This window comes from Ictidomys tridecemlineatus, chromosome 13 (genome assembly GCF_052094955.1).
Source record: "Ictidomys tridecemlineatus isolate mIctTri1 chromosome 13, mIctTri1.hap1, whole genome shotgun sequence".
NCBI classification, from domain to species: Eukaryota; Metazoa; Chordata; class Mammalia; order Rodentia; family Sciuridae; genus Ictidomys; species Ictidomys tridecemlineatus.
The window spans coordinates 88741247-88768259 of NC_135489.1; the positions used below are offsets into that span (position 1 = coordinate 88741247).

The following is a 27013-nucleotide window of genomic DNA, read 5'->3' on the forward strand; positions in this document are numbered from 1 at the left end:
AGGGGAGAGAGAGAGGAGGAGGGGGGAGAGGGAGAGAGGGGAGGGAGGGGGGACAAGTCTTGTTGTCCCTTTGTCTGCTGACCAGCAGCCACTCAGCTCCAGCCATTGGCTGCAGATGCGGCCAGAAGGCCGGGCCCCTGAGCACTGAGTGCTGGCCTTCTGGCCTTCGACCTTCTTGCGTTTGCCCCCAGAAGCAGCACAGTTGGCCTCCGGTCACAGGGCTGTGTTTTTGAGGAAACTCTCGTTGTGTGCTAAGAGCCACCCTGAGGGGCGACTTGTGCCCCGGGCTGGTTCTAATTCTGCTTCCCTGGTGCCCCGAGAAGCAGAGCAGCTTCTTGTGGGCCTCTTGGCCACTTGTGCATCCTCTTTGAAGAAGGTCAAGTCCACGGCTTATTTTTAAGCTTCTTGGTCTTGGGGAGGGTTTGGCTGACAGCTAGTTTCTGAATGACCCTTTGGGTACCATGGGGGGCCAAAGATGTCAGAGACGATGGGCTCCTTGGGCCTGTTGGTGGGTGCTGTCAGCCAGGGCCCAGGTACGGCTGATCGCTGGCTTAAATAAAAATTAAAGAGACCTGCAGGACAATCCCCGGAAAGCAGACGTGAGGCGGACACCTGTGTCTTCGTACCGTGCCTTCCTTAAACAGCAGCCTCTGGTGATTGGCAGGTGGAAACAGAACAGCCTGCAGAGTGTCGATCGAACGGCTCTGCCTGTGAAATGTCATCTGCTTCATGAAATGACTCTCTGGTTTTGATCCATGCTGTGACACCATTCTCAGTGGGAAGTGTCTTTTCCCAGGTTCACTGAGCTGGCATCTACAGGATCCCATTCCCCTGGATGCTAGACAGGGCCATTTAAAGGCAGAGCTTCTCTACGCAGAGTATTTGAAGATTAAAAGCAGAGGGTCAGAATGGGCTTCCTAGTTGCTATTCTTTCGCCTGCTATAAAAAGCTTTGATGCAGTGGCTGTGGGTGAAGCTCAGTGGTAGGGCACTGGCCTAGCATGCTCAGGTCCTGGGTTTGATGCCCAGTATTGCAGAAAAGGCGGGGGAGTTTCATTTGAAGCGGGGAGAGAAAAGGAAAAAGATCCCTACGTAAGAAATCTCTAAAAGGAGAAATCAAGCTTATTCTAAAACCAAAACCCATACCTTCCACCCTCTAGGTGAGGGCTGTTGTCAGGCAGGGTGGAGTCTGCCTCTTCTGCTGGCCTGATCCTGCCTACTCCCTGGTCACATGAATGCACTTTGCAGTGAGGACCCTGGATCCAGGGGGCTCCAATGCATGCTGTCTTTAAGAGTCCCAGGCTCCCACAGAGACCAGGGGACATCTTCCAGCCAAGGCAACAAGGCACAGGGAAAAGAAGGGATCAGATAAGCCAAAAGCCTCGGGATGCCCATTGGGTCTTGGAAGTGGCTGAGTCCCACCTCCTGCCCTGTGCTGCCTCTCAGGCTGTGGTCCTTCAAAGAACAGAAGTCCCTCCCAAGGCTCCAGCCCTGGAAAGGCCTCCAGGGCGAGGACGGGTGGGGATTCTCCTGGCTCTCTCCAGTTTCCTGCCAACACCTATTCTCCATCAACAACCTCTGCTCCTGGGTCCACTCGTCTCCGTCATCTCCCCAGAATGGAGGAACTGGCTCGAGAGGATCCTGTGGTGAGCAGATGGACCACAGAAGCAGGCTGCACACAACTGGAGAAGCAGCATCTCTGGACTAAAAGCTGTGTTCCAGGGGAAGGGGGGACAGGTGATGGGAACTTCCTCTCCCAGGGTTTTGCTCCATGGGTAAAAACACCTTCTTGTTTCTCAGAAAGAAGCCGCAGGGGCTGAAGGCCCGTATCTAGGGCTCTGCCTGCAGCTGCAGTTTGTCATGTTGGGTGGCCTTTCTGCTGTTGGTGACCCTTTGCATGCCTCCTTCTAGGGTCTTCTCCACTGTACTGGAGTTCTCTCTCATATCTCCTGGGATGTGGGCAGAACGATGGCCACACAGACCTGGACACAGGGAGGGCTCCCTGCCTGACTGGTGGAGAGAGAGCTGTGGGGCGGCACTCATTCCCATAGGAGCTGACCCCCATGGAGGGCATTTTCCAGATCTGGAGTTCTAGGACCCCTGGACCTGGGCTACCTCATGCACCGGAAGGGATCAGGACGGTTCTGCTTTCAGAAGGAGAGGGAGGTAAGAGCTGGGCCAAGAGGGTCGTGTCCCTGTGACTGTGACTTTCAGTGCAGGCTGCTGGGTTGGCTGTCCACGGGCCATAAACATTAGTGCCCTCAAAATTAAAACCCTGGTCCCCAGGAGGAGGAAAGGCCTCCAGAGTGAGGATGGGTGGAATGGGGCCGCCTCGGGAGGTGACTAGGGCACAAGGTGGAGCCACACCCGTAGAGCTGGTGCCTTCAGAATGAGGGGCTGCAGAAGGCACCTGCACCCTGTAGAGGCCCACCAGCACCCAGCCACGCTGCCACCCTGCTCAGCCTCCAGAGCCGGGAGATGGGACTCTGTGTGGTTGCCAACCCTCCAGCCTGGGCACTGCTCGGCACCTCCTGCAGGGGGCTGGCACTGACGCAGGGAGCAGGTCACCCCCTAGGAGGCAGGCCTATGCTCTAGGGAACTCAGAGAGAGTCATGGGGACCCTGCAAAGCAACCCACAGCCTCTTAGAGGCATCTAGGAAGGGGCCTGGGCCAGGAGGACAAGGAGAGGAGGGTGAAGTCAGATTGTCGCCTTTGGGCCGGAGTCTGGATGCGTCCCCTCAAAATCATGTTCATGCTATGTCAAGGTGGGTCTTTGGGCGGTCAGTAGGGTCAGGTGAGTCATGAGGCAGGGCCTTAGGATGAAGAGAGCCTCAGCGGGCACACGTGCTCTGTCTGGCCGGGTGATGCCCCTGCCACATTAGGACTGAGCAACAGAGCCACACCAGGTGCCAGCACCTCGCTTTTGGACTTCCCGATCTCCAGAACCAGGAGCTAGCTAAACCACTGTGCTTACAAAGCACCCGTCTCAGGTATTTTGTTATAGCAGCAGAGAAGCACTTTCGACACCGTGTATCGACTCGCCTGCTGAACGTGGAGAGGAACCAAAGTCACCTGAACACTCTCTGCAAGCTGGAATTCAGAAGGGACACTTCAGGGGTCCCCAGGAGCAACACGATACTTCTAGAAATGGGTCTTCTGAGAAGCTTGCCATCTAGAAAGTGGGCTCACAAGGCCTTTCCTGTTTTAGGAAACGTGGACAATCCCACAAAAGCCCATCTGGCCTCCCCTTGCTGCTCAGACCCGCGGGACTCGACAGCGAGGAGACAAGGACAGGAAGAAGCTGGTCACCGGGAGCCTGACTTTCAGATGGATCACTCAAGAAAATCTGTATTCATTTTCACTTGATTCTTTCTTCTACCCTTAGGTATTTTAATTCACTTAAATAATCAAAGTCAATTAATTTTAAGAGTTAAGGGAGCTGCGAATCCCAAGGACCCCCGGCTTAGCCCCTTCCTCCCCCTCGGTCCCCACTGGCTCAGCTCACACCCGAGGAGTCAGGAGTTAACACGCTTTATAAACGGCCGATTTCCTGCTGCTTGGGGTTTCACCCTGTCCTCTCAATGTTCTTGCCTTTTAAGGGATGAAATGTTTACCCCTGGCATTGTCCCTGACAACAAATCTTTCCTGGTCGTCCAACTCCTCACATAGAGCCACCCTGCCTGCCTGTCTGCCTGCCAAAAACTCCGGAGGAGTCAAGGGATACGATGATCTGTATCTGCAATGACCACGCAGCTGGAAGTCCCCGCAGCCGCCACAGGCACTGCAACCCCGAGCAACCCTGTGGTCAGGGCTGCTGACCCGGCTGCCCTCTCCTCCCACACAGCAGGCTGCTAGCTGAGCACTGCTTCCAGGAGCACATCCTCCACGACTCACCTGCAAGAGGACTGGCCCCCAAGGTTACTTCAGGTGCGACCCCATGGCCTTCAGGTCCCCTAGCCCCTCTTCAGTCTCCTGTCCCCTTGGCAACCCCTTTCCTTCCCCACAGGCAGGAAGAGAAGGCACCAGGGAGCTTCTACAAGACCCTGGACCCTCCCCTTCCCCACGGACACCCCCCACCAGGAGCACAGCAGGCACACACCCAAAGAGAGCCCCTGCCCAAAGTCCCTCTGATGTCCCCAACATCAGGAAGTCGCATGGTTCACTGGTATTTATCATACACAATCATCCCTCTGGATCTGTGGGTTTTACATCTGAGGATTCAATCAACTGTGGATCAAAATATTGCCAAAAATCTACCTCTTCTGAACATGGAGACCTTTTTCTTGTCATGATTTCCTAAACCGTACAGTACAAGGACTTTTACCTAGCAGTCACACCACAGGACCTGTCATCTCGAGACGATCAAGGGCATACGGAGGACTGCGTAGGGTCCATGCAAACGCTACTCCACTTTACCTAAGGGATTTGAGCACCCGCGGGTTTGGTGTGTGCTGGGTGGTGTCCTGGAACTGATGCCCACAGGGGTGACTGATGGTCACAGGGCCAACTGTGCTCTGCCACAGGAGAAAGGCCTTGCAAACCCATGCTGATGGACAGCCAGGCGGACGGTTCAGGGAGTGTAGTGCTGCAGCTTCTCGGGCGGGGCCCGGCCTCCGAGAGCTCTCCTCCCACTGCCCAGCCCCGCGGCTGCAAGTCTGCAGGGGGAGAATATTTAAGATACACGGATAGGGGAAGCCGTCTGGTTTTCAGACAGCCCCCTTGATTTACAACCCCGTCGTTGGGCCAGTGCAGGGGTTTGGAGAAAGACCAATTTCATTTGCTTACAAGTCTGATCCTGAGGCTCTGGCGTTTCTGCAGATCCTGGCAATCATTTGCTGTTAATTACTGTTGGATTCTATCGCTGCAGGAATGGACCTGCACCCGCCCACCCACTGCAGGGCTTGAAGGCTCTGCAGGGGCAGGGGCTGCCGGGCACTGACTCTATTCAAGCACAGCGTCTTCCGTGGCGTTATTTTAGGCCCCCGTGGTTTTTCTTAATGAAGAGTGGCCAGTTGCCTCCTGAGAGCACCCTCTGCACCTGAATCTCTGCAAACATAATTTATTTGCCAAAAGACTCAGAGTCTCACAGCAAAGCTGCATCAGGCTTAGAAAAACAAGCCGGCTGGACATTTCTATTTTTACCTGGTGTTTCCACAGGGGCTGAGACTAGTGGTTTCGAACTCAATTTAGTATTTAAACTAATTTTCAGCCAGGTCTCTGTGGACCAGCCATTAGGGGAGGCACAGAGTTCCAAGGAGGAAGCTCCGGCCCCTCCTGGCAGGCTGTGGGTCTTTGGAGACGCTCCCTGGCTCCTCCTATCCTGGGCCAGGCGCCACAGAACCCCACAACCTGCTGCAGCAGTGCCCACAGGGCCTTCGCCAGGCCCAGCGCTCAAACAGACCCCGACGGCCAGGTCCATCTGCTCTTCCTCGTGGCTTTCCTGGGAAGGATCTGAGAACTTCCTGAGGACTCCGCAGCACGCCGCGGGCCAAGAGGTACACAGCAAGGGTCAACAGGAGAAGAAAGGCCCTTTCAGGTCCCAGAGCCACGCCGACCGGCCTTGGCCATGCTGGCCGGGCAGCCGTGCTAGTCCAGGGCCAGGCCCTCTTCCCCGCCAGGCCGCCAGCGCTTGCGTGACCTCTGCCTTCCTCGGAGTCCCAGCTGTGCTTTTTGTTTTCTGTAATTTTAGTTTTGCGCGGTGATGGTGTTTGGGTAACAGGAGATCACGGCACAAACCGCAAAGGTGAGAAAATAACGCGGGCCCAGCCGTCCCCATCTCCTGGCCCCCTCTTGGTGGTCACGGTTCCTGTGCCTGACTCCTGTCCTCTCCTCTCATTGGTCTGATCAAGTGGCATCCACAGGGCTAGTCTGCAGCTTTCTTTATCTACTGGGTCACTTAGTACGTCCTAGATAACATCTAGTTCCCCAAGTTCTTTCCACCCTTCATATTTCTGGAGTCAGGGAATCAGGCCTGAGGCTTCGGAGTCCATTTCTTAGGAATCCGGGTAAATGTCCCCACAACAGCCCCCGCAGAGGGGAAGGGAGAAGACAGAAGGAAGTGCTTTCCTGTCGGGCCAGGCAGACACTTTGATGTCCCTGTCAACCACCATCCACGCCCCGGCAGCAGCCACGGATGGACACGGGGGGACAGAGGCCAGACAGTACCCCACAGGGTAACCCCACTGGATCTGATATTCCTACCACCTTGTAGCAAAGACAAAGCAGGGTTGTAAGAGGTCAGACAGTACCAGTGCCAGTCGACTGAGGCTGAGGACTGGGGCAGGGACAGCTCTCATTGCCAAAGTCCACTTTCTTGGCCATTTATCCAGACGATGGCTTAAAAACCCCAAACTACCAGCTCTAGGGCTGTGGGGCGTAGCTCAAGGCCCCAGGATCACAAACAAAATAAAACAGAACATTCTTCAACATTTTTGTTGATAAAGATTCTATAAAGATCAGCATCACAACTGCCATGCCAGTTCCGAGGCCCTCCAGAGTGTGGTGGCACGCTAGCTCCCCTTCGTGAGGGACACTGGCCACAGAGAAGGGTCCTCCCAAGCTGGACCCGGGGAGTGGCCAGGAGGATTCCCCTGGAGCTTCTGGGATCAGGGATGTGGACCTGACCTGCAGGACCTCCCTAAGGACTCACCCGTACCTCCAGGAAGTGAAGGGCCGAGGCCTGGCAAGCGGGGCCGGTGGGTCACTCCTGCACACTTCAGTTCTACAGAGAGCCAAGGGACCAAAGAGCCCACAGGGGACATGCTGCAGAGGAGGGCCACCTGAACCCGGGCGGGGGCAAGCAGCACCTGAGGTCAGGCATGGGGCACCCCCCGCCTCCCCCAGGGCAAGTCAGCCTCTTACTCAGCCCCAGCCTCACCTCTCCCGAGTCCTGGCTGTCTGGCTGCTCCAGAGACTCCGCTGGAGAGGAAGCAGGCGCGAAGAGGGCTCTGCCCATTGGCAGGTCTTCAACAGGGCTTGGGGGAGCCAGTGGGAGGGGCATGCTGCTGGCCAAGGTGGGGCTCCTGGGTGACCTGGGGGCCACTTTCATCCCTGACAGTGTCCCTATTACCGCCCGAGCTCTCAGGGGCTGGCTGCACTGTACCCAGAGAAGCCCAGCTGAGGGCATGAGAGTCCTCTTGCCCTGCTGCAGCCACTTGCTGAGACACCAGGAGAGGCGCTGTGTGGCTGGGGGACTCCAGATCACACCTTCAACCGCAAAGTCCCAGAATGTGCCTGAAGCACAAGCTGCATGGTTTCCCAGGTGGCCCAGCAACGCCTGGCCCAGGGCCACCGTGCCCAGGCACTACCCTGGTCCTCCTCGCCAGGCCCTTGCTGGAGATGGCAGGCCACAGGGGCAGAGCTCTGGGCTCCTCCCTGTGAGACCTCCCTGAGCACTCCCGGGAACTCCCACACCTGCCATGAGGGAGCGGAGCATGAGGGGCCCTCTCACGGCACCTCTGCAGTGCCCCGGAATCCTAAGGTCAGAGGGAGCAGAACTGGCTCTTGTGTCAGGACAAGCCCGGTGGCACCGTGAGTCCTGCAGGTGCACCACAAGTCCCGGGAGGGCAGGGACTTGCACACAGGCCACACCCTGAGAAGCACCCAGTGGAAGCACCTCCGCCATGGGGCGACAATTGTAAGCAAGGCCGCTTTCATTACACAAACTCACGATAACAGGTTAAAAGAGAAAAGGGCACTAGAGGGCATCATGTGGTAGAGGAGGTCCTCTGTGATGCCCCAGCCAGCCACACGCAAGCTCACAAGACCTCTAAGGAAGACGACTGTCACAGGTGAATAAGCCATCCCAGACGTCAGCTGGTCTGCGGTGGCAGCTACTGCTCTAGAGTACTCCACCAAAGCCCTGGGGGACCGCCGGGAGACACATCAGGAACTGCAGCAAGACTGCTCAACCTGCTCCTGCTGCCACGCACATGCACTCCTAGGGCCGTGGACACAGACAGCTGCATGCTGACCACCGTTCTGAGCCTGTGAATCCCACAGAATTACTGCGGTGTCACTGGGGAAGAGAGAGAGCCACCCGTGGTCCTTGTTTCCTGCCCTCCCGGCTCGGTCCTCCCTTGGGATCACAGTGACTTCCCACTTCACATGGTGAGGTGGAAAGAGGTGGCCGTCTGCAGGAAAGAGGTCTGGGCTCAAGTCTTAGCACCGAAACTCACAAGTGGGAGATCATGGGGACCTGATCCCCATCTTCGGCTGCCTGCTATGCCCAGGAGGGCCCTAACAGCATCCACCCCCAAGGCCACTGTGCACACCCAAAGCAGTAACAGGAAGGTCTCTGTGACGCCTAAAATGTCATTTTCACTGTTTCCTCCTGTGGCCCCTCCCCCTCCACCAGAGCTGGGCTGGCGGCTGTCATCTGGTCTCTGTGCCAAGCGTGGCTGTGATGTCCTCTCCTTTGTGCTTTGCTCTGGGAGTCACAGAAGAGCGCTGTCGGACATTAGTGCCAGAAAATTTCTAGGACCGTCACCCACGCCGCCAACCACTTCAAACAGGCATACCTAGGCCCCAGGTCACAGAAAGCCAGCGGGTGGCAGCCCCAGGTCTCCTGCCTGGCTGTCCTCTCCCACCCACCAGCCCTCCTCTCTTCTCCTGCAGTCCCATCTTGGTCTGTCCCTCCCCTGAGAAGAACGCTCCCTGTCACAGGTCCCTTTGCACCTGTGAAATGCCCTTACCAAGGGCCACCTGCTTGGCTTAGTAGGAGGAGGTGCAGGGCTGCGGCCAGCCGGGTTACCTTGGCATTCTGCAGGGGCGGCTGATAACTGGAGGGCCGGTAGAACACCCGCTGGGTGGCATCTGTGTGGATGTCCCCAAGGAAGAGCTCCTGTACCAGGTGGTCCAGGTTCTGGTGCAGGTACTGCTTCTCCACGCGGATGAGCTGCAGCTCGTGCATGGCGAAGTTCACAGCCCTGGTGCACTCACAGCCGTTCTCCTCCCGCCACAAGTCGTAGGCCACGTCCTGCACCCAGGGGCCCCCGGTGGCCAGGAAGCCTGGACACGTGCGGTTCACCAGCTGGCTGAGCTGCTCGGCCACCGCGTCCGTGTGGCAGATGACCTGGACGTTGTGCAGCTGGTAGTCGGCCTCCGTGCCTCCGCGGATGATCCAGGAGGCCTGGCGCAGGCGGATCTTGCCGCGGATGATGAGGGTATAGGTGGGATTTGTGCACCGGTTGCTGCCATAGTAAAACTGGTAGGCCTGAAAGGTGTTGTTGTGGTAGAACCTGTAGGACCTCGTGAGGAACTCTGGCCCCGACCGCACCTCGCAGCTGGAGGAGAGAAGAGGAGAGGTGGTGAGCCCAGGGCAGGGGGAGGGACAAGGGAGGAGAGGTGGGGAGCCCAGGGCAGGGACAGGGGAGGAGAGGTGGGGAGCCCAGGGCAGGGGGAGAGATGCATGCCAGCAGCAGCACACACAACATGTTATCTACATGGCCAGCCTGCAGGTCCAATTCTTTGAATCCTTACACCAGCCAGGGGTTACATATGATTATCACCTCATTTTACAGCTGGGGAAATGGAGGTACAGGCCAGGACATGTGGCCAGCTACTGCATGAATCCAGGCAGCAGGGCCCCAGGGACTGCTCTGAGCACTGCACCAGTCTGTATTCACTGGGGAACAGGCCGGGGGAGCCCAGGCTCCTCAGTCCTGGCTGTGGGCCTATTCACAGAGACATTTCCTCCTGGATAAGGAAGAAGAGTGCGGAGCAGGCCTAGCAAAGGAATTCCCTTTTCTGGATCAAAAGTGGGTGACTTCACAGAATGTCATTTAAGGGACTGTGTCTAGTGCAGGCAGAGGCAAGATGTACACTGTCTTGAAAGGGAACCTAGTCCCTGATTGCAGACAAATTCACCCTCCCTCCCACCCATTCAAAAGGGATTTCCCTCTAGCGGGGGGTGGGGGTGGGGGAAGAGGCCACTAAGTGGAAAGGAAGCTAATACAGCACCAGGAACAAGGGTCCCTTTGGCTTGTGTGGGCTGACAGGGAGGAAGTGCCCTTTGCTGGGGCGTTAGATAAAGGCTGGGGTCCTCACCAGGACACTCAGTCTGGCAACCACAGCAAAGGTGTCTGAGGTTTCAGCTCTGGGCCTCTGCACTGCTCCAGCTGCCACCAAGTGTCATGGCTGCACAGCCCAGGGCAGCAGAGGTGTAGAACCAGGGTATGCAATGCCTCCCCCAGAGACTGGTGTGTTGAAGCTGCTTGGGCCCTAATGCAGCGGTGCACAGTGGCTTCTGGTGATTGGATCATGAGGGCTCTGACCCCAACGGTGGGTTGATCCACTGGATGGGTTAATAATTTGAGTGGATTCTCTCAGGAGGTGGTGGAAACAGGAGGAGGTGGGGCCTGCTTGAAGGGAGTAGATACTAGGTAGGCCCTGGGAGGGGATTTCTTGCCCCTGAGCCCTTTCTGTCTTCTCTTCCCAGCTGCCATGAGCAGAGCAGTGCCCTTTGGCCATGCCCTGAGGTAGGAGATGCTCTGCCTACCTCAGGCCCAGAGCAAGGGAGCCAGCAGACTATGGATTGAAACTCTGAAACCATGAGCCAAAATAAATTTTTCCTCCTTAGAGCTGTCTTCTCAGGCATTTGTCACAGTGATGAAAAGCCAAATAACAGGAGGAACTCCTTAAATCACTGGCCAGGCCTGTCCATGAACTTCTGTGAGATCCCGGCTTCTGGTCCTGATTCTCAGCTCCCAGAGCTGGCCTTCAGTCCCTGCTCCTGTCTACAACTTGAACAGAGATTCTGGGCTGAGCTGACACAACACGGGTACCTCAAGCCACTCAGGCCTTCTCAGAACCGCTAACATGCTAGTTCTTCAGCTGAGACCTGAGAGAGAGAAAGCTACATCAGGGGGTACCCGTGGCAACAGAAAGTTGTCACCTAGTGTCAAATGAGATCCTATGGATGTAAGACACAGGGGTCCTGCAGGCACCAGTCACTGAAGCCACAGGGGTGAGGAGACACTCCAGCTCTCTCCTCCAAGGAGAGAGGAGAGAGTGAGCAGCACCCAGGTCACGGAGGCTGAGGAGAGCCTCTTGATGATTTGTCTTGTCAGCACTGCTTTCGTCCACTGCATCCTGGGCCCTCCTCCCTAATGCATCCCAGGTCCTCCTCTCCACTGCATCCTGGTCCCTCCAGCCCTCTGCAACCCAGGCCTTCCTCCCCACGGCATCCCAGGCCCTCCTCCCCATGGCATCCCAGACCCTCCTCTCCACTGCATCCCAGGCCCTCCTGCCCACTGCATCCCAGGGCCTCCTGCCCACTGCATCCCAGGGCCTCCTCCCCATGGCATCCCAGGCCCTCCTCCCCATGGCATCCCAGGTCCTCCTGCCCACTGCATCCCAGACCCTCCTCCTCACTGCATCCCAGGGCCTCCTCCCCACAGCATCCCAGGCCCTACTGTCCACTGCATCCCAGGCCCTCCTGCCTACTGCATCCCAGACCCTCCTCCCCATTGCATCCCAGGCCCTCCTCCCCACTGCATCCCAGGCCCTCCTCCCCATGGCATCCCAGGCCCTACTGTCCACTGCATCCCAGGCCCTCCTGCCTACTGCATCCCAGGCCCTCCTACCCACTGCATCCCAGGCCCTCCTGCCCAATGCATCCCAGGCCCTCCTGCCCACTGTATCCCAGGCCCTCCTGCCCAATGCATCCCAGGCCCTCCTGCTCACTGCATCCCAGACCCTCCTGCCCAATGCATCCCAGGCCCTCCTCCCCACTGCATCCCAGGCTCTCCTCCCCACTGCATCCCAGGCCCTCCTGCCCACTGCATCCCAGGCCCTCCTGCCCAATGCATCCCAGGCCCTCCTCCCTACTGCATCCCAGGCCCTCCTGCCCAATGCATCCTAGGCCCTCCTCCTCACTGCATCCTAGGCCCGCCCATTCTCCATTGCCTGTCACTCTGCTCACCAGAGCCTCTGCCCTCTCCACTCAGAAGTGAGTGACAGTCTTTTAGTATCACCCCCGATCCCTGTTGCTCCTGTGTGGTTGCCACTCAGCAGCTGCAGTGCTCTTTAGGAAAGGCGAAGCTGAAAACTTCCCAGTTCTCTCCAGTGAGAAACCTGCACGGGGGCACGTGGGGCGCTCCTGTCATTCCAGGCAGAGGGATGGCTTGAGCCCAGTAGCAGCAGTCAGCCTGGGCAACAGAGTAAGTCCCCTTCTCAAACAGACCAATGCCCCAAAAGGGACCTGCTGTGCAAGGTGCCTTTGGAGCTGGCTCCACCCTCCTCCAGGTGCTCTCCTGCTCACTCCACCCAGCTGGCTGCAGGGTCCTCTTGCCCACTCTGCCTCCAGCCTAGACTTTGCTAGTTCCTCCAGACTGAAGCCCCTCCCACAGCCTCTGCAGGCAGCTCACCTCTGCTGGACTTTCTGGCCCCCACCCTGATCCTGAAGTGGGAGCCCTGGTGTTTTCCTGCCACCTGTCATACTCCGTGCCCCTCAGCCACGGGACTTCTTCGTATAGATTTACATATATTTGTAAAATCCCTGAAGATAGGGACCAAGTCTGTTTGGTGCACTGCTTTATACAGAAAGTATAACATAGTGCTTGGCACATGGTAGGCACCTAATAAATGGCCATTTTAAAGTTACGATCTTGCATTAAGAATCTTATGCAAATAATTTATAACGCCTTTACTTTAAGAGACTCCCATTTTTAGAAAAAAAAATTCTGAATCTTCATCATCGTATAACATTTCTTTTCCCTCTTCTCTGACATGCACTTGATCCTTCCCCACGGGACCTGGAGGCTACTTATCCGACCCCAGGAACAGAGCACTGGGAGAAGCGATCCTATCCCAGGGTTTGTCTAGTTAATGCTCAACAATTTAGTGGGCAGAAAAAAAAAATCACAGATCTGCCTCTAGACTGTTTTTAAAAGCTCTAATCGAAGATAAGCTGGAGCTCAAACTGGGGTAAATCTCAGCCTCACGGCATGGAAACGAATCTCAGAATCACGCGCTGGCTGGCCGAGGTAGCTCTCACCTCGCTCTCTAGTGAGCCCTGAAGCCACAGATTGAGTTACCAGGATATGGCTAGAACCTAGAGGCCACAGGAGCTTGCCAGGCATGTTCAGGGTTGGTGACACACAGACGCTTAATTTCACTTGCTAATGGATTCTTTTTATGTACAGTGGTCCTGCGGAGTTCAGTAAACAAGGATCTATTCACTCGTGGCTGTGGTTCAAGTAGCACAATATAATCTCTGCTCCAGCGTAGGATTTCTACAGCACTTAACTCTGTTTCTTAACCAACCATCATTTCTAACCTGGTCCTTCATTAGGACTCACACAACACTGTAGGCTATACAGAGTCCAAGAACCAGAGAAACCGCCCAGAGGGTCTTCTGGTCCCTCCCCAGCCCCCCCTGCAACCCTTGAGCTCTCACCCTGTGGAGACCCAGTGGCCCTCGATGGTCGGTGGCATCTGCACAGTGATCCGCGCGCCATTGTGGAGGTGTCTGAGCATGTGATGGCACTGGGACTCCTTGAAAGCCCTCCAGGCACTTTTCTCTAAGGTCCGAGGATGGGCTCTGCCATCAGGATGAAGGAGGGCAGAACCCTCTCCCAGCCCTGGAAAAGAAAGGTGGGCAGTTAGGGAAGGGCCCGGAGCATTCGAAGACTGTGTGGGACAACCTCCTGCAGCGGGCAGTGGCTGAGAGTGGCAGCTGCAGGCTTCCTCTGTCGTGTGCCACTCTGCTGGCTCCCACAGGATCCAGCCTCCAAGGGGAAGTGTCCCTGAGAGCCACTTCCCAGGTGGCAAAACTGAGGTCCATGGGGACAAGGGCTTGCTTTTGCTTGAGGTCACCTGGCTAGGTACCAGCAAAACAGGAGTTCGAATCCGTGCATCTATGAACGGTGACTAAGGGCAGGCACCTGTGGGAGCACCTGTGTGGTATAGGCAAGGGAGTGACCACAGCTGTGGAGGACAGCCATGGACATGTCCCAGAGCCCACCAGGGGAGGAGATGGGGTTGAAGGAAAACGTGAGAAAGGGGTCATTGGGAAGGGTGGACACGTGCCAGGCCACCTGTGGATGAGGAAGGAGAGAGCTAGGACACCAGTCTCGGTAGAAACGTAGCCTGGGAGATGGAAGGACCAGGGGCCGGGGAACAGCTCTGGAGCTTCCAGCAGGGAATCTCTTCCCTTGGTGGCCCCATCTGCTCACACCAGCACGTGCATTTTCTAGCTCTCTCCACCTCTGGTTGGAGGTCCTTGCTCTGATCTGAGTGCAGTGTGTCCCCAAGGGCTTGCGAGTCAAAAGCTTGGCTTCCAGTGGGGTGTTGCTGAGAGGTGGAGGGAGCTTCAGGAGACGGGGCCCAGGACAGGCATTTAGGCCACCGGGTGCTGCCCTCAGGAGATGAGTGCAGTCAGTGGGACCCTGGATGGCGGTCGCAAGGGGGCTGTCATAAAAGAACGTGCCTGGCCACTCCCCAGCCTCTCATACTTCCTGACTTGCCATGGGACCTCCGCCTCTCACCAGTGCTCCTGCCAGCATGCCGACTGCCCTGTGACACAGCCACGGGGCCCAGAGGAGAGCCAGTCCTGTGCCAACTGGGCTATCAGCCTCCAAGACGGAGCTCCACAAGAACCCAGTCTCAGAAAAACTGAACAGTCCACACAGTCTTTGTAATCAAGATAATCACGAGAAGATCACGATTTTGTTTCTGGAGAGTAAAGCACGACTAGGAATAAGTTCATCTTCACAACGGTATTTTAGGTTGGCCACCATCTACCCATGCAAAGCCACCCCCAGCTGACGTCCAGGGGAAAGCAATGGGGACAAATGGGGCATCGCTGAGAGCCCAGTCCCCCTGAGATTCTCTCCTGAAGGGACCAACAAATTGATGGGTCTCAGGGAGGGCCTGCCATGTATTTGACCCCATGTCAACAGAAAGAGACACGAGTTAGACAAATGTGTGAAAATACAACAGAATCTACATAAAGTCAAACGACCCATCAGATCACTGCTCCTGAGGAGGCGATCCTTCGATTTCATCCAACCCCTGAATGACCTCATGGAGACCATGGCTCACGAGGGCCATCTGAAATCACAAGTGAGACCCAGAGTACAGTGACTTACAGCCACATGAAGAACATCTACCAGGACACACACAGGCCTGCAGGAAGGTGACATCCAGATATCTGTAATTTCTAGATTTCTGTCATATCCAGGTATCTGCTATCAAGTGGTCGAAAAACTCAAAGATGGAGCTACTGTTTGGTGGACAGTCCCGGCTGCGAGACAGCAGCGTCCCTACATGTGACCTGGGTTTTCCTGCAGGTGAGTGCTGGTTTGGGAAGGAGCAGGATTCCAGTTGCTTTGGCACCTCACCTGAGCCCATGGCAAGGAGGCATGGCACCTCCTGGCATCTCCACCAGGTAAACCGTGACCAGGGATTCTGGACACAGATGACTGGGTTGGGGTTAGGGTTAGGGGGTTAGGGTTAGGGTATTAGAATCAGGATTAGAGTTAGGGTGTTAGGGTTATGGTTAGGGTTAGGGGGTTAGGAATATGTAGTTAGGGTTAGGGTATTTTTTTTAGGATTAGGGTATTTGTATTAGGGTTGGGGTGTTTAGGTTAGGGTTAGGGGGATAGGGTTAGGTTGTTAGTGTTAGAGTTAGGGTTAGGGTTAGGGTTTCAGGGTCAGGGTATTAGGATTAGGCAGTTAGGGTTAGGGTATTTGTTTTAGGGTTAAGGTGTTAGGGTTAGGTTTATGCTGTTAGGGTTAGGGTTAAGTAGCTCAGGTTAATGCAGTCTCCCCTCTGGCTCTGTCTGGCCCAGTCCACTGCCTCTGGCTTGAGCTGGAATGAGGGAAACTACAGAAACGGGAGATCTCTGTCTGGTGACCTCGTTACTATGTTGGAGGGTCCTCCTACTGGAGGGGCACTCCTGGTGTGTCCCCGCAGCCCTCACCATCCCTCCCCAGGCCATGGGAAGAGACAGGTTGACTTTCCCAGCCATTTTTCTCCTTCTGTTTTGAGAGCCAGGCTGTTTACAAAGCATGTGCATTTTGACCAGCTCCCCCAGGTCTGATGACGGTGCCCTTCAGTGGTCAGCTCTGGCTCTGGGGCAGTCAGCAAGGGATGAGTCTGGTGAACGACTGGCCCTCCTATCATGGGCACCAGTGACAGCGTCCTCTGACTGAGTGCTCTTCACTGTCTGGTCTTCAACCCCCATCTGTCCACCCCACATTGTCCTCTTATTTGGTTTCAATCTGATGCGGAGATACGCTGCTCACAGGACCTCCCCGAGTCCCGTGGCTGCGATTCTCTTGATGACAGTAAAGCTTTTCTGAATGTCCCTGTTCAGCAATCAAGGAACAAAAGGCAACACGGCCTGCTGTTGGAGGGTCCACGTGAGATCGATTACACTGTGAGGAGTTTCACATAGGTTTTAGCTAAACGCACAAGGCACTGGGAGTCGGAGAAGGGTGTACGTGAAACAGGACCCAAGCACTCAGTAAAGGTGCCATCAGTGACCACAGCCAGGCTGTGTTCTAAATGTGGTGGTAAACTCCGCCACCTGCACGTGTTTTCCATGGAGATAACAAGACAGGTGCAGTGGAGGGGCCGCTGGGGGGCGGGGGAACTGGACCTGCCACAGGGAGGGTTTCACTGAACCCGCGATTTCAATGATGGTTAAGACGCATCAGTATTTTGTTACCAGAGACAAAAACAATTGCATTTAAACGATGACACGAGGCTTTAACAGTAGTTCTGGGAAGCAGTGAGTCACTGCAGCAGCCGGGGGTGGCTCTGACATTCCTTTGATCTATTCAGGGAGACGTGGGGATTTCTCACGCAGCTCCATGGCCACTGCTTGCCCTTGGCGTCTGGGCAGTGGTGTAAGCACGGCCTGGCTCTCCTGGGCACCCTCAATTCTAAGTCCCTGAAGGAGCCATAGGAGAGCACATGCCTGGCAGCCGCTCTGGCCGTGATGGAATGTGGCTTCACTGATGTCTGACAGGCACCATGCTCTACTACGGGCCTGGTGGTCGGGGCGGGGAGCAGGAGCCACGGGTGAGGGGGGACACTACGCACACAGACTCAGTGGTGTGCTCCTGATTCTCAGAACCAGCCTATCTGCCATCAGACTAGAGGTATGGAGCCCAAAGGCACATGGGAAGGAAGTGCCAGTGCCCAAAGGCGTGTCTGGGTCCAGTTCCCACAGGCAAAGACAGGCCGCCCTCCTGGCCACTGTAATCCCACCATAAAGAACTCAGCAGGAAACAAGGGCGTCCTGCCTCTGGCCATCCCCTGTCAGCACAACAGCTGCCAACACCTGAACCCTCAAGGCGTCGGTATCCGAGTCTCTCATGAGCAGGGATGTCACCCACCTGCCAGAGCCGGATTCTCCTGAGCACAGCGGTGTCATTTCCATCAATGTTAGTGACAAGGCTCTTAGGCCAACCTCAAAAGGTCCCTGCTAACTAGAAGACAGTTAAAATAATGGTGAAAGTTGCCCAGGGTCAGCCTTACTCTGAGCTGGGAAGACAGACGAGCAGCTAGCTCTCAGGTGCCTTCACCAAGCACCCGTGGCCCTGGAGCGGAAGGGGCGGGACCCCGAGCGCCAGACCTGGAGCCTGTCCGTTCTGCTGGCTGAACGAATGCCCATCAACTCTTACTGTGTCTATTTTAGGGACTACAGGCACAGAGAATAATAAAGGCAAGCTCTTGGACCTTGAGGTTCTCAAAGTCTCTCTGACATAGATGTTGAAAAGGGTAGAGATGACGAAGGAGGGGTCCCGGGAGGAAAAGGGGGACCCTAGAGGCAGAAGAGAGGCAGTGAGCATATATACAGGTTGTTCCTGAGGCTGGAGTCACACAGGGAAGGCAGCCTCCTTTCAACCAGTGGTTGAGGAAACAAAGCCCAATCTGCCCATCATTGGAGAACTGGTTCGGGTTTCTGCCAACCAATACCCAAGCAACTGAGAGTGGGCCAGGCTGAGGGGCCCCTGAGGCAGTCAGTACAGTGGGAGCCTCAGTGAGCAGCCAGGTAGGGAGACACCCACAGCTGTCACAGCTCACCAAGGACGCTGTGACAGGCTCACACTCTAGGGCAGTATTCAGTGTGGGGAAGAAGGACGGGCTGGTGTTCACACTGGTCTGTTTTCTACTGCTCTGACAAAACACCTGAGGCTTGGTAACTTGTTTTTCAAAATGAGGTTGATTGATCCCAGCTTTGGAGGAACAGCGGGTGGCCACAGCCTCTGCTCAGCTCTGGCGAGGCCCCTAGGCTGCACTGCATCCTGCGTCCCAGCGTCACAGTGTCACAGCGAAAGAGTGCCAGAGGAGATCACGTGGAGACAGGCAGAGTGTGCGAGAAGAGAGCACAAGGCAGGAAGGCTAGTGAGGAGAGGTCATGAGACGGGAAGTGCAGGAGACCATGGGGCAGGACGCGTGCAGGAGCAGAGGAGCAAGCGTCACAGCAGCATCCTGACACCCGAGGCTTCCTCTGAGAGCAGCCCTGGTGCCCCCTCCAGGGACACCACCTGAGACTTCTGGTCCACCAGGGGCCTGTGTTCCCGCATCCCCTGGAGGTGTAAGCCCAGCGTTCACTCCCACAGTTAGGAGGCCAGCGGGTCAGGGTACTGCTCCCCACACGGCAGGCAGCTGCGGACATTATAGCCTGGAGGTTGGGCTGGGTGAGGGTCCAGGCCCCAGAGGGGCTTGTGAAGGAAGCAGGCCCTGCAACTCCCTGTGGGTTATGGAGGGCGTCTCTGCCCGGATGAAGGAAGGGCTGTCCGGGCAGAGGACACCATCTCCAACAGGAGGGTGCTGCTGTGCCCGTGGGGAGAACCAGGCTCAAGGACAGAGATGCCCGCGGGCAGAGGACAGGCAGCCATGGTCAAGCAGGACGTACGTGCAGAGGGAGGCTCCTCTGGGAAGCTGAAGAGGCACCCCACAGCTTTCATCACTGTAAGGGCAGGAGGAGAATGCCACTGACGTTTTGGAAAGACTACTTTTTTTTTTTTTTTTGGAGGGATTAGGGACAAGCAGATCAGAAGCAGGAAGACCACGAGGAGCCTACTGCACCGGCTCAGTCTGGTATCTTTTGTGCACAAGTACATGAGAAATGCGACGACTTTCAGCAAATGGCATTCCACCCTTTATGTGGTCTTGAAGGGCGCTGACCATTTTCTGGAAACTGAAAGAAGAGGGAGGGCCCGAGGAGGGGAGGGAGCAGGCAGGCAGGTTCAGCACTACTCTTGAAAAGGGACTTTTGAAAGTCCTTCTGCTTCCTACGTTAACAAATCTTAAGTGGCACACATCCATCATCCTGGTGATTTGCAAGGCAGAACAAAACAACCGCAGCTGACAATGATGACCGTCCCTGCCTGGGACACCTGTCATTCCTAGTAGTAAATGTGCTTATCACCTACAGTAATTAAAAACCCTCCCCTTAATTGGATTACGTGTGTACTGTTGTCAATCACATATCTGGCTCTTGAAATGTGGACCGCTGTACGTCGCATGCAGCTGCCGTTGGCTCTTCTGACGATCGGCTTCTGCAGGGCCAGAGGACACTGAGGTGGGACAGTTCATCACAACAAGCATGTTGCAGCCCTGTTTGGGCCACAGAGGCCCCCCAGCCTCACTCACGACACAGGAAGACCATCCACCTCCTGGTTAAAAGAGAATTCTAGATATCCTGGCCACTTGAGCAGATAAGCACCGTGTGTCCATCAACTCAGATTCTCCTGGGGGTGAATTTAGGAAAATAGCACCTCAAAGGATCAACTGTCAGTCAGAAAGCAGTGGTCAGAGGTCAGTCTTCAAGGTGGCCTGGGTGGGCCAACTGCTATGTGCCTTTCTATTTTCTATATAAACTAAAAAGGAGAATATGGGAGAAGTAAGTAGATTCTGGAAGGAAACTTCACCTGTTAAAAACGAATTAAGTCCTTCCGGCTCCAGGGCACAGTTTTAAAGATTACCACTTCCAGAACATTCCACGAAATCCAGGAGCTCCGCAGGCTACCCATGTGTGTGCACTGGGGATTTACTCCCCCGGAAGGTGCCACCCCACGATGGTATTCCCCAAGGACAATGCAAAGACCTTGTTGACCCTCACAGTCTCGGTTGTCTCCTGTTCAGAGAACGAAAATTCCCACAACATCAAATAGGAAACAGATTTTCCTAAATGAAAGGCAGCAGAAGGCTGGCCCCAGTCCACGCAGGGCTGCCTGCCTAAGTGGAAGTCCACGTGGGGCTGGCTGTAGCTCAGAGTAGAATACAGGCCTAAGTGAGGCCTGGGGTCCAATCCCCAGCACTGCCCCAAAGTAAAAGTGACCAAGCAGTTTAGGCCCTTTGAATTCACCAAATCCCGCACACAGAGTGTTCAGGGGAGGAAGGTAGTTCTGCTGCAGTCACCACGTGGTGCTAGGTGCACTCAGAGAGCAGACCAGGCACGGAGAGATCAGGCAGGACCTTCCAAGAAAGTGGGGGCGGGAGGGGCAGTGCCTGCCGTCTTCAGAAGTCCAACCTGCCTTCCTTCAACACTGCAGGTGCCTACTGTGTGCTGGGGTCTCTGTTAGGCAAGGACCACCCTTGACAGGAAATGAAAATTCCACAGATTCTCCCCTGTGGGGAGCTAATCCATGGAACATTCTAGTCAAAAAGGGCAGAAGGGTAGGATTACAACAAACAGGTGGGTGTCACTCACCCCATCGGGTGACGCCCATTCCCAGAGCTGCACCTTTCCTATGGGAGCAGAGGTGAAGTCCACTTGCGTTGCAGGTGCAGTATAGTCCAGGACCTCTGTACTCAGGATTAGAGGTGGGTGCACAGCTCCTCTTCAGGTGGCCCCGACACTCCCCTGCTGTCGGGACTGGCGGGGAGACTTCACATGTACAGAACCTAAACCTTTTTGGGAGGGAGCAACAATTCTTAAGCACACGTGGGCTGAACTGGATCTAGGTCAGGAGGGGCTCTCTGTATGTACTCTCATACTTTAGAAAAAACCATCTTAACAGAACAAAAGATCACATTAGTCCAAATACTGATGGCTGTCTGTGGGTTAAAGTGTTTGCTGGGGGACACTGGAGATGGCCCCCAGGGGTGTTCTACCACTGGGCTACACCCCAGCCCACTGTAGTTTTTACTTTGAGACAGGGTCTGGCTACGTTGTGGAGGCTGGCCTGGAGCCTGCTCCCTCCTGCCTGGGACGGCAGGTAGCTAGGATGACAGATGGGTGCCGGGTGTCTGCATGGGCAGAGGTTGAACGACTCTCTTCCCATTCGCTCTGCAGGTTCCCTCCTTCACTGGTCTGCCTGCAAACCTGGGCCATGCAGTGACGGGCGCACCTCAAGTCAGAACTGGCCGACGTGTAGAGGGCAGCTGATGAGATGAAGCGCAGGTAGTTATGTGGCCGTGAACTTGCCGGCCATTTAACAGGCACCCTCCCCGTGAAGCTGTGCTTTGAGGTGGGTCCTGGCGGGCAAGCTCCAGGGCTGTCCCCTGGGACACAATGGACGTGGATGCAGACACGCTGGTTCTGCTGCAACTCGAGCATGGTGGGTGCTTACCAAGGTCTTATATTCATTTCCATTTTTTTTCTGCAATAAAAAGCTAAGAGAACTGCTTTTACCAACTGTATACCTTCATACTAAATGTGGTCTCCTTTTAGGAGAAATAATAAAGTCAAAGCTTCAAGCCTGGCTCCATTTAACTTTAGTGGATGAGTTACTTTCCAGTGACATCATTTTCAATGCCAAGGTCCCTGGGCTAGGCACTGGGGTCGAACCAGAGACTGCAAAGCTGAGTGTGTGTACAGGGAGTCTGTGTGGGGGGGTGTATGGGGTGTGTGTGTGTGTGTGGTGTATGTATGTGTGTGGTGTATGTGGGGGGGTGGTGCATGGCATGTGTGAATGGTGTATGTGTAAGTGTGGTATATGTGTGTGGGTGGTGTATGGGGTGTGGGGTGTGTGTGTGTGTTATAAGTGTATGGGTAGTGTATGAGGGTGTGTAATATATGGGTGTGTGTGTGGTATAAGGTGTGTGTGTGTGTGTGTGTGGCATAGAGTATGTGTGTGTGGTATATGGATGTGTGTGTGTGGCATAGAGTGTGTGTGTGGTATATAGATGTGTGTGTGTGGCATAGAGTGTGTGTGTGTGGTATATGGATGTGTGTGTGGCATAGAGTGTGTTTGTGTGTGTGTGGCTTTGAGTGTGTGTGGTGTAGGGTGTGTGTGTGTGTGTGGCACAGGGTGTGTTTGTGTGGCATAGGTTGTGTGTGTGTATGTGGTGTCGGGTGTACGTGTGTTGTATGGGGGGTGTGTGTGTGTGGCGTAGGGTGTGTGTATGTGTGGTGTATGGGTGTGTGTATAGGGTATGTGTGTGTATGTGGCTTAGGATGTGCGTGTGTGTGGTGTATGGGTGTGTGTATGAGATGTGTGTGGTGTATGCATGTGTGGCGTAGTGTGCGTGTGTGTGTGGTGAGGCGTGTGTGGGATCTTTAGCTTGTAGAGTGGCCCAGGGGGGCTGTCCTCTGGCGCTGGGGCTCTGCAGTGGGCATTTCTTCCTAACCCTGGGTGTGTGCAGGAGTCCTTGGGGAGAGGACACCCCTCCCAGTTTCCACCCTGGCAGTGGTGACACTGGCACGTGTCACCTAGCAGGTCTTCACAAGTGAGTGTGGAACGAGGGGCCAGCGGAATGATCAAAGCGCCCTTCGTGACACTGGTGGGACACCCCATGCCCCTTGACCTAGAACCTGTCTCTCACTCCCTTTCCAGAAGGATCTACTCGAAGTGAACCAAGGGCCCAATGAGCAGTCCACAGACGTCTTGACATGAGCAGTCCACAGACGTCTTGACATGAGCAGTCCACAGACGTCTTGACTGGGAGGGACGCACAGGAGCCCTGGCAACACGGCCTCCCCAGGGTCCCTGGTAAGGCCCTCGGCTGCAGGCATGAAGCCTGCTGCAGACCCGCCCTGTGGCCGGCACCGGGCACCCTGTGCCCAGGCTATCGCCAGCAGACTGCTCTACTCTTCACTTTGACCCACTGCATCAAGTTGTCATGAGACACCCCTCAACAGCAGGTAACTACGGCCACTGCTCCCACCTCTCTAGACCTCTTCTCTTCTGAGGGGGACAAGAGGGCAAGTGACTGTAAGCTCCCGAGCCACCTGAGCCGTGTCTGAAGCAGGGCCCGAGGCCTTCAGCCCTTTGTGCACAAATGAGTCAGGCTCCTTTCCGAGATTTCCTTTTCTTTTAATGAAAAAGATGGCAAAGGGTATGGGGAAGGCTTTCTTGGTACAAAAACTATCTTCAATAAACTGGAGTTTCAAAGATTTCTATTTTGTGCCATTTAAAAGTTTCCTCTCATTCTGATGGTCACCCACTCAGTCTTTAAGTCTGGACAGCATAAGCCCGAGTGAAGGGGAATTGTTGGAGAAGTCTCCACCTCCCCAAAGGTCAGTGTCCCCTTTCAAAGTCATGCACTGCAAGACATGCTCCACATCTGGCCCAGTGTCAGGTCCCCCCAAACCAAGAGGAGGCGCCTCACTGGGCGTTCAAACACCACTTACTCACTCACTCTGGATGCCTCCTGCTAATCTGCCTTTCTGGGGCTGACTGACTTTTAGAACTGGACATCTGAACGTCCGCAGCTTTCCTCTAAGCAAAGAAAACAGTGATAATGGATATTTCCCAGCTGCATGCTTTCATGACACTCAACGGGTTTTATTTGGATTAAGAAATGCAATTGTTTTCAGAGTCCGAAGATGAGGAGAGCAAAGGTGACGTGTGTACTTCGATGCCAACACATTTTGAACCTGGGTCTTGCCCGACATTTACAGTTTTAAAAAAGAACAAAAATAAACACTAGGCTCAAGTCCTGCCAGAGACTAATTTACTCACCAACAGAACTTAGGGGTGATTTATGACTTGCAATGAATTGAAATGATGTGGCCAAGAACCTGAACAAAGGCTGGATGCCACACATGACGATATCACCTGTGTCCTCACCTGGCTCTGTGTGCTTTCCCATCTCATTGACCTGACTTGTCAGTGCAACCCTCTGTGTGTGTGTGTGAAGATAAATGTATTAAAGTTTGTCACAAGTACATTTAGAAACATTGAACACTTGCTTCCATCAACAAAGTTATTATCATAAAGAGAAAAATGGTATCACATGGTTCCAGAAATCAAATGCCTACTTATCAGGAAAATGTCATTAAGTCACTCTAAGAAGATTTCAGGACTTCCCTCACACAGACACATGTCTACTGACACAAATGATTGAGCTTGCTTCTACAGAAGTCTCAAATGCCTGTGAAACCCTCTGTTGAGCAGGAAGACATGCTCCACGAAAACATTCCTGGGGTCAGGTGGATCAATACCCTTTTTCTGTTAAAACTACTTCCATCAAGCAAAAATTGGGAGGAGGCTATATCCATTTTTTTTTTTCCTGGTGCTTGACATCATCCTAGCCAATTAAGATAAACCTTTCTGAGGATTTATAAATTGAACTACTATCCCCTCTGTTTACTTCTTGCATTGATCTCCAAAGCTCCTGGAGAACTTTGTCACTGCAAATTTATTTTGAAATTGTAGATGCTTTTGGCAGGTTAACCCATATCATCCAATTAAACTTGCAAACCTCCTTTTTTTATCTTAAATTCTTCCCCTCGGCATACACACAGACTCCACAGACTGCGTCTTCCAGTTGCCCCGCTCCACTATGACCCCTCCCAGCACCACCAAGGCAGGCTGACCCAGACTCCAAGGAACCACCACATCTCAAAGTCAAGAGAATTGGGGCTATCCTAGACCAGAGGACATATGGACATGCTTGGGCTCTTGATGTCTGCCAGCTACTGCATCCCAGGTTGCCTAGGGGGAGGAGTGTATAGACAATCCCCACCTTTCCAAGGAGGGAGGAACTCTTTAGAGGAAACAGAGCTGCACCTCTGAGATCTCTTCTGCAGTTCAAAAGGCAATGCTTGTCTGCAAAGAATTCTGCACATGCCAAATTTTGAAGTAATTTCTCTTATTTGAATTGAATTTTCATTTGCATGACCTTCTTCTCCACAGATACTACAAGTCTTTCAAAGGGGCCAATTTTGTCTGATTCGTCTCTCTTTTTTTCTTGTGTGTGTGGCAGCTGCTGTTTGATCTGCTCATTGGCTCTGATTTGTTTCATGTTTCAGCCAAAGATTAAAACTGCTCTGTAATTCTAAGCAGATGGGCCTAGGAGCCCAACCCTGTAATTACACCTTCTCTCTTCTGCTCTGAACTGCCAGCTTCCACCCTGACTCTGAGAGCGTGGGGATGGCTGGGGCTCAGAGCACACCTTGGCAATCAGCAGGTCTGGCCCAACCAGACATGTTAGCTGGGCCTGGGAGCTACAGGAGCCTCCCACTGGTGGCAAGACTACAAAGAAAGAAAGACACAGCAGCTTGTGGGTTAAACTAACTCTCTTCCCTTTCCTTGATCCTCCGGGGTCGACAGCCCAGTTTTTCAGTGCTGACTCCAAGGCATTGTAAAGCCAGAGGCAGCTGCAAGTTCTGGGGTGACTGTGGTGGGTTCAGGGTAAGGACAGTCCTGAAGTCACTCTTGAGATGTCAGGTGTCTGGCTGTTAGGGACAGTTGCTTAGGACACTTTCTGGCACACTGTGTTCTGCAATGGCCACTATGAATATCAACAATGACCTGCACAAAACCTACCTTCTTCACACCAATGCATTTGTTATATTGCTCAGGGCAATTTCTGGATCTCTATTCAAAGGTTGACACTCCCGAGAAAATGTGGCACGGGAAGCACAAACAGAACACATCCAGTGAGAGAAGCAGGGCATCAGGTCCCTGGAACCTTAGTAAACTGTGTTTCAGGTTAAATCCTAGCTACCAGAAGCCCTTGAACTGCACCCAGAGGGCCAGCGGAGGCCACCGCACCCCACCTTCCCAGAGAGGGCCCAGAGTGCACGCAGACCACAAACACAGGTCCTGGACCGCACACGGACACCGCGAGGTGTACTGCCCTTAAGCGATCATGGTTTCTCTTTTCAGTAAGGGCTTGGACCGCACTAAGAGCCCCTGCGCGCTGACACTTTGGAAACAGGATCGCGAAGCCTGCGATTTCGTGACAGTCTCCAGTCCGAAAAGCCGAGAGAGTGGATAAAAGTATTCCTTCGGATGCGAAGCAATAGATTCTGGAGATAAAAGCGTCGGTGTGGGCGACGTTTGCGCCTTTCCAGAAAGAACACTTAGGCAGCAACACAGCTCTGGAGCCCCGGCACGGGGCAGGGACCCTGGGGCCGCAGCGGAGCAGAGCTGTCCCCGGCCCGCGAGGGGCAGTGCAGACCGCGCGGCGCAGCTGGCTCCCCGCGGTACTCACCGTGCAGCAGGAGGGCCGGGAACAGGTAGCTGAGCAGCAGGCGGCGCGGACAGGACATCTCCAGCGCTCCGTGGCCTCAGCCCGCGGCGCGTCCGTCCCCGGGCGCTCTGCGCTCCCCTCCGCGGTGCCGGCTGGCGCGGGGCGTGCAGGGCTAGCTCGGCCGCCAGGCCGGCCTCGGCCTCAGGCGAGGGCTCGGCGCCCCATGCCCCGCGGGCCCCGGTGGGCGCCCGGCCCGCGTCCGCGCCGCGGCCTCCCCGCGTCCCGCCCCGGCCTCCGCGCGCCCGGCCCCGCGTCCCGCCCCGGCCGCCGCACGCGCCGCCCCGAGCTGCAGTGGCCGCCGCCGCCGCGCCTCTTCATATTTCCCCAGCGCCACCGTCAGGGCGGCTACGGCGGGGCGGGGCCGGGGCGGGGCCTCGGGGGCGGGGGCGGGGCGGGGCGAGGGCGGGCTCTGGCCACGCCTCCGCCGGGCCGGCTCCTCCCGCCGCCCTTCTTCCTTCCAGTCTCTCCCCACTTCTTCCCCTCCTCCTCCCCTGCTCCCTGGGCCCCTTGGGACCTTCTGGCTGAACGCGCCCCTAGCTTTCCTTCTCCTTTTCCTCCTCCTCCCTTTCCTCCTTCTGCCCCATCCTTTCCCTCCTGAGCCCCTTCCTCCCCCGCCCCGTCTTTA

At 55.2% G+C, this 27013-nt stretch overlaps 1 protein-coding gene and 1 long non-coding RNA gene across 2 annotated transcripts in view; both read right to left on the minus strand.

Moving 5' to 3' along the window:
* The window catches only part of Apcdd1 (APC down-regulated 1), a 33339-nt gene extending 6734 nt beyond the window's left edge, over positions 1-26605 (minus strand). The window contains exons 1-3 of the mRNA XM_078030441.1: positions 26350-26605; positions 13399-13582; positions 8752-9283 (exon numbers count right to left, since the gene is read on the minus strand). Coding sequence (XP_077886567.1) covers positions 8752-9283; positions 13399-13582; positions 26350-26407 — 774 coding nt within the window. The 5' untranslated portion in view covers positions 26408-26605. The remainder of the gene's footprint in view (positions 1-8751; positions 9284-13398; positions 13583-26349) is intronic.
* LOC144369964 (uncharacterized) lies at positions 882-8682 on the minus strand. The gene is made up of 2 exons (XR_013429831.1): positions 6877-8682; positions 882-6720 (listed from the first exon to the last, which is right to left on the minus strand). It is a non-coding gene; the product is annotated as an uncharacterized LOC144369964 (long non-coding RNA).
* Positions 26606-27013: the final 408 nt, after the last annotated feature.